The following is a 6,246-nucleotide window of genomic DNA, read 5'->3' as shown; positions in this document are numbered from 1 at the left end:
ATATTTGTCCACATTATTTTGAACTATGCATTATAGCTGTATGTTTTGATCAGGGCCGTGCTAAGCACGGGGCCCTGGTAGCAATGCCTTCATTGTCAAACACCATTATTTTGTTTAAAAAAGTTAATTTTACTTTATTGACAAAATATTTTTGTCTTGTATATATGTATATGATATGTATATTAGCTCAGATAACATTTTGATATGGTCATGTTACAACGTGCCCCTCAGATGTTCCAATGTGCCCCACCTACGGGGCATGTTGTTACATTTCACTTCCATTCTTTTGGGGTAAATAAAGAAAAAAGTATACACTGTAATTATGAAACAAAACCACATATTTGTAATAGACAAGTGTGAAATTAATGTGGAGAAAAAAAATGTACTCTGAACCATGTGGATTTACACAAAATGAGAAAGTCAAAAAGTGGCCCTCTCACCGCCTACTGGCTGGAATTTCAGAACCTGTTCAGGCGTTGCTGCAGAGACATTTTACAAGTTCAGAGTCAACAACTGAGACCGACGTTTGGTATTAACTTGAATATTTCAAGCCGTTTTTCTAGCCTAGAATTATTATATTTTAAATCTAAAAAGAGTTGCCCCTCAGGAAAATGCAAGAATGTGGCTCGTAGTGCTTCTGCTTGTCGGAGTTCATCTTGCTTATGCTGGTGAGTAAATTAGACTATGTTACTTTTACAATTTTACAGTAGTGCCAGTATAAGCTTTCTTATTCGTTTTTGTTTGACTGTTTGTCTGTTTGGTTGGTTGTTGTTGTTTTGTTTTTTTAAGTTGTGCAACTGTATGATATTGATATTATTTTATTTTAAAACAGACTATGTGAAGAGCCACAGCCAGTCAGGAGTGTCGTGTTATTGACACTTTTCTCAGAAATATTTCTTTTGGCATGTTACACATTTTAATAGGCCCCTATTTTTTATTCTTACAATATAGGCCTATACAAAATATATAGTAAATAATTTACATGTTAAGCAGAGCCTATTCATTATTATTTAGGTCTTTTCTTTTGAAGGCATATTTTATTCTTTAGCCTAATGAAAAATAAACCATTCAGACCTTATTTCACAGGAGGTCTGAATAAAAAAATTAATTAAAAATTAAAAAACAAAAAATATACTTATTTAATTATTTTTATCAATAAATAAAGTTGTTATTATTATTATTATTATTAACTAACTCAGCTGTTAGCATGTGTTTTTTTTTTTAACCAAATAACTTTGGGAACCCACTACATTGATTGTGGTCTGCTATTAATAATCTGATTGTTTCACTAGGTATGAGAGAAAGTCCCACAACAGCAGAATAAATCAAAATAACACATTTCTGCCATTTAGAAGACCCAGTTCCTAAAAAACTTGAAGATTTTGATGCCACTTTATGGCAAGGTCACAAAGCAACCTTATTCTTGCAAACAAAATAATTCTTTCAGTGAAATAGACGAATCGAAAATGAAGGTGTAGTTGCTCTCTTCATTTCAGTATTGCAGTTTTTGAATTATATTCTATTCGATAAATTAGTTTGACATGAGATCTTGAAATTATGTACATAATGCATAAAACACGTTCCATTTACTCCATTTATTTGTTTTCTGTCTCGTGTTATATATTGTAAGATTCTAATTAAAACACAGTATATCTTGCAAAAGTCATTCCAATAAAATGTATTAATGTATGAAGTTAAATCATTTTTATCCAATAGCATGTTTTAAAAAAGACATTTTATGTTTTCACCTTTTATGACAAAATGTGCTTTATACAGTATATATATAATGCTATATGTCTGACTGCGTCTACATGCAACATTGTGAATAGTGTGAATGTTGAAGAAGTTTAATATGAGCATGTCTTGTGAGACTAAAATTATGTTTTTCTCTGTTTGTATTTCTCTCTTCAGGAAAACACTCTCTGAGATACTTCTACTCTGGTGTGTCTGGAGTCATTGACTTCCCAGAGTTCACTGCAGTTGGTCTGGTTGATGACGAGCAGTTTATGTACTTTGACAGCAACATAAAGAAAGCTGTGCCAAAGACGGAGTGGATCAGACAGAATGAAGGAGCAGATTACTGGGACAGACAGACTCAGCCCCTGATTGGCAGCCATCAGACCTTCAAAAACAACATCCAGGTCCTAAAGGAATGGTTCAACCAGTCAGCAGGTAGGATTGTAACTACCTACACACACACACACACACACACACAGCAAACATTATCATTTTTAATTTCCATTTTCTTATTTATGTGTGAATTTTTGCAGCATGCCGACATGTAGTGCCATTGTGCTTTGGGCGTACTGAGTTTGAGTTTTCTTCCTGTCTACATACTGTCCTATCATAAAGGCAAAAAATGCCAAAAATAAATGTTAAAAAAATGGGATCATTGTTTATGCATGCTTAGTGATTTTAAAGCAGATCCACTGCTGTTTTACAAATTTTACAGGTATATTAAATAAAAATCAATACACATTATAATAATTTTGTATGAATCAATTTAGTTTCTCTAAAAAAGGCTTTTCTGATCCTCTTTAAAAAAAGTTGTGGCCTAATGGTTAGAGTCGGACTCGTAACCCAAATGTTGTGAGTTCGAGTCTCAGATCCGGCAGGGATTGTAGGTGGGGGGAGTGAATGTACAGCACTCTCTCCCACCTTCAATACCACGACTGAGGTGCCCTTCAGCAAGGCACCGAACCCCCAACTGCTCCCCGGGCGCCGCAGCATAAATGGCTGCCCACTGCTCCGGGTGTGTGTTCACGGTGTGTGTGTGTGTGTGTGTGTGTGTGTGTGTGCACTTTGGATGGGATAAATGCAGAGCACTAATTCCGAGTATGGGTCACCATACTTGGCCACATGTCACATGTCACGTCACTTTTATTGTCAACACTAAGATAAAAATATGTCAGGCCTTGTATTTGCGGAAAAGAAAACTTCAAAAACGTTCATGTGTCTGAGACTCTGTGTGCAGGAGATTGAGCTTTACAAAACACAAACAGAACCTCAGACACACAGCAGGACACTGTGTAGGGAGACAGATCCATAGACAGACAGATCACAGCACTGATGTGACCCAGATATCTGTCGTTCAAAAGCTCAAACAGAGCTCCAGCATGATGCAGGCAGTGTTAATCTGTTAGTTTTTTGTCAAAGCAGCCAGAAATGGTCTCGGATGTAAGGAGTATGTTTGATAATGGGGCACTGATAAACTTTTTAAAAATTATTTTGATTGATAGAAATACTACATTTTATTTTGTGGAAACTATTTGACATAAATTGAGCAGATTCCAGACACCATTCATTAAACTCAAATGTGTAAATTTGAAATCTGTAGTCACTGTAGAGAAATATTTTCTGTTAGATTTTTTTTTATAAAAAATGTGGGACTTTCTGATTGACTGATGTCTTTAGTTATTGATTTTTCATACAATATACGTACATTGTCTCTCTTCCTCAGGTTTGCACACACTCCAGCGAATGTACGGCTGTGAGTTTGATGATCAGACTGGAGCAACAAATGCATTCAAACAGTATGGATATGATGGAGAGGACTTTGTGTCTCTGGATTGGAAAGAGCTGAGATATATTTCTCCAGTGCAGCAAGGAATCCAAACTGCACAGAACTGGAACAATAAAAGAGGCTTCCTTGAGAATGACAGAAATTACTACAGCACTACTTGTATTGAGCGGTTGAAGAAGTATCTGCAGTATGGAAAAAGCAGACTGCAAAAAAAGGGTATGTCAGTTCTTATCCAGAATGTGCATGTTTTCTAAAATGTTTTACAATTTTTTTTAAGCATTACAGATCATGTGGCCTTTGTTGAGAGGTGACAACTAAACAGGAGGAACTTAATGCAAGGGTTGTTACTTTTGATAATACTACCAGTATTTTTATACTATTTATTTTTAAAATAGTATACCAGATTCATTCATTTAGATGTACCTAATTTAGATTTAAGTAGGGGTGCTCCGATTGTTCGGCTACCGATCACTATCGGCCGATAATCACGTCGGGATGATTGATCGGCGATCTCAAAAAACCGATCTCAAGCTGATGACGCGCCTGCTGTCAGAGGTTTGGCTCGACATGCAGCGGCACCATCTCAGTCTCTGTCTGGCGCAGGTGAAATAATTAATATGCTGAAGGTGAGGTACAATTCATATTTCTTCATTAAATAACTTATAAAGTAGCTACCGGTAATTTGAAAACTTTCTGTGAGATGTAATTTAATAACGCGCTCTCTCTTTCCCTTTCAAAATGCGCAAATGGCTTCAAATCACCGCGTCTGCTATAAGTGAGCTGCACGCTGCACAGTTGACACACACAGGAATTGTCACTTGCACAATCGAGGCAGTGTCGCATCGTCACTCAAGTTTATAAATTGCATTTCTTTTTAATTATTGACCGTGTTTAAACCATTCAGCGCTCGCGCGCTCTCCTGGAGACCGTGCGTTTATCCACTCGCAGCACACACACATAATGCCAGGTTCACATATTACTCCGTTTGCAGTGCGTATGCGGTGCAGTATTTTTTCCGCGCTCATGTTAACGGATTAAAGCGTTCCTACTGCACACGGTTGTGGTCCAGCAGTGCGTTCCAAGAGCGGTGCGTCTGCAGCAGTGCAGAGATCGTTTCCGCTGCAAGTCTATTTTTGCTGAATTAAAACCCTCATCCGTCCCTCCAGTCATTTTGACCCAAAACTAATTTTTAAAGGTTTTTTAAAAATCGAGCGTTGATCGTTATGTTATGAGACTTTGTTACTTTTGTCACACTTGAACCGGGAATACATTTGAAAAAATTAGAGCGAATTCGAGCAGTTTAAGTGGGTGCTATAAAAAAGTATCAAAAGTGTCCCTCAGGGTCATTTTGACCCGCCACTGGAAAAGCATGGAATTACGAAAAAATTGCGGATTTTTAAATTTAATTTAGTCCCACTTGAGCATGGAGCACACACAAATTTTTTTTAGTCAATTCGAGGAGTCTGTGCAATAAAATAAGGTGTAATAAAAAAAGTAACAAAAGTGTCCCTCGGGGGTCATTTTGACCCGGCCATAATTAATGGAATGTCCGAAAAAAAACTGATTTTTTTTTTATTAGATTTTTTTTTTTACTATATAAAATCTGACACAATCCAGAAAAGATGCATACCCAAAGAAAGGGCTGAGACTGCAGAATGTCCCCAATGCACAAAAAACTACCCACACATGATGACTGTCATTGGAGACCAATGAGTTTATATCATATTTATATTTTTTAATTTATATTTTATATTTATTACACATTTATGATACTGTATGAATATGCATGTGTTTGGATTAGGGCTGCACGATAAATCGCATGCGATATTTAACGCGCATCTTATCAGTAAAGCCTTCTTTCACACTGAGCAGCATTAACTACACAGAGCCATTGTTCACTGACGAGCTGCGCAAAACCACGTTCATATTCGCGCGATTTTTTGCGCAGCTCATCAGTGAACAACGGCTCTGTGTAGTTAATGCTGCTCAATGTGAAAGCCCGCAGGTGATGGAGATTTACCGCTGATTACAGAACCGGCTTTCTGACAAGATGCGCATTAAATATCGCATGCGATTTATCGTGCAGCCGTAGATTGGATTAAAATTCAGTATCAATTTCATTTTTTTCTTACAAAATATATATTTTTTAATGTTTTGATATATATCTTAGCATCAGATAGCATCAGAGACACTCAGTGACCTAGGTCCTGATGGATCATCATGTTTAAAGGGGTCATATGTTGTTGCTAAAAATAACATTATTTTGTGTATTTGGTGTAATGAAATGTGTTTATGTGGTTTAAGGTTAAAAAAACACATTATTTTTCACATAATGTACATTATTGTTTCTCCTCTATGCCCCGCCTTTCTGAAACGCGTCGATTTTTACAAAGCTCATCGGTCTGAAAAGCGAGGTGTGCTCTGATTGGCCAGCTATCCAGTGTGTTGTGATTGGCCGAATACTTCAAGCGTGTGACTGAAATGTTACGCCCCTTACTATACAGTGTCCGTGTCCCGGCTGGAGCGACGAGACAAAAACATTAAAACCCATTATAAACGAGGCATTTGTTGCGTCCAGTGGGGACATAATTATGGATTATAATGATTTATACTGTCTTTTTACGCATTGCATTGCATCGCGCCGTGTAAACATAAAACCATGTCTGCATTTGTGATCGGAGAAATATCAAACAACAAGTGCTACTCTACACTGCTCAAAACTC

At 37.0% G+C, this 6,246-nt stretch overlaps 1 protein-coding gene across 1 annotated transcript; it reads left to right on the top strand.

The window, feature by feature from the left end:
- Window positions 1-460: 460 nt before the first annotated feature.
- Window positions 461-3,841, top strand: LOC107575737 (H-2 class I histocompatibility antigen, Q9 alpha chain-like). Its single transcript, XM_016262079.1, has 4 exons — window positions 461-668; window positions 1,912-2,172; window positions 3,461-3,739; window positions 3,831-3,841. The coding sequence occupies exons 1-4, from the start codon at window positions 620-622 to the stop codon at window positions 3,839-3,841; spliced, it is 600 nt and encodes a 199-aa protein (XP_016117565.1). The 5' UTR covers window positions 461-619.
- The last annotated feature ends 2,405 nt before the right edge of the window (window positions 3,842-6,246 follow it).

This window comes from Sinocyclocheilus grahami, unplaced genomic scaffold (assembly GCF_001515645.1).
Source record: "Sinocyclocheilus grahami isolate Dianchi unplaced genomic scaffold, SAMN03320097.WGS_v1.1 scaffold2848.1, whole genome shotgun sequence".
NCBI classification, from domain to species: Eukaryota; Metazoa; Chordata; class Actinopteri; order Cypriniformes; family Cyprinidae; genus Sinocyclocheilus; species Sinocyclocheilus grahami.
Note: the sequence above shows the minus strand (reverse complement) of the source record. Positions and strands in the feature narration are given on the sequence as shown.

What these genes read in the sequence shown, in the direction of transcription:
- LOC107575737 (XM_016262079.1), top strand. Translation starts at nt 620, where the DNA reads ATGTGGCTCGTAGTGCTTCTGCTTGTCGGAGTTCATCTTGCTTATGCT. An exon ending in AGTTCATCTTGCTTATGCTG is followed by an intron (nt 669 to 1,911) that starts GTGAGTAAATTA and finishes TTCTCTCTTCAG; the next exon opens with GAAAACACTCTCTGAGATAC. An exon ending in ATGGTTCAACCAGTCAGCAG is followed by an intron (nt 2,173 to 3,460) that starts GTAGGATTGTAA and finishes TCTCTTCCTCAG; the next exon opens with GTTTGCACACACTCCAGCGA.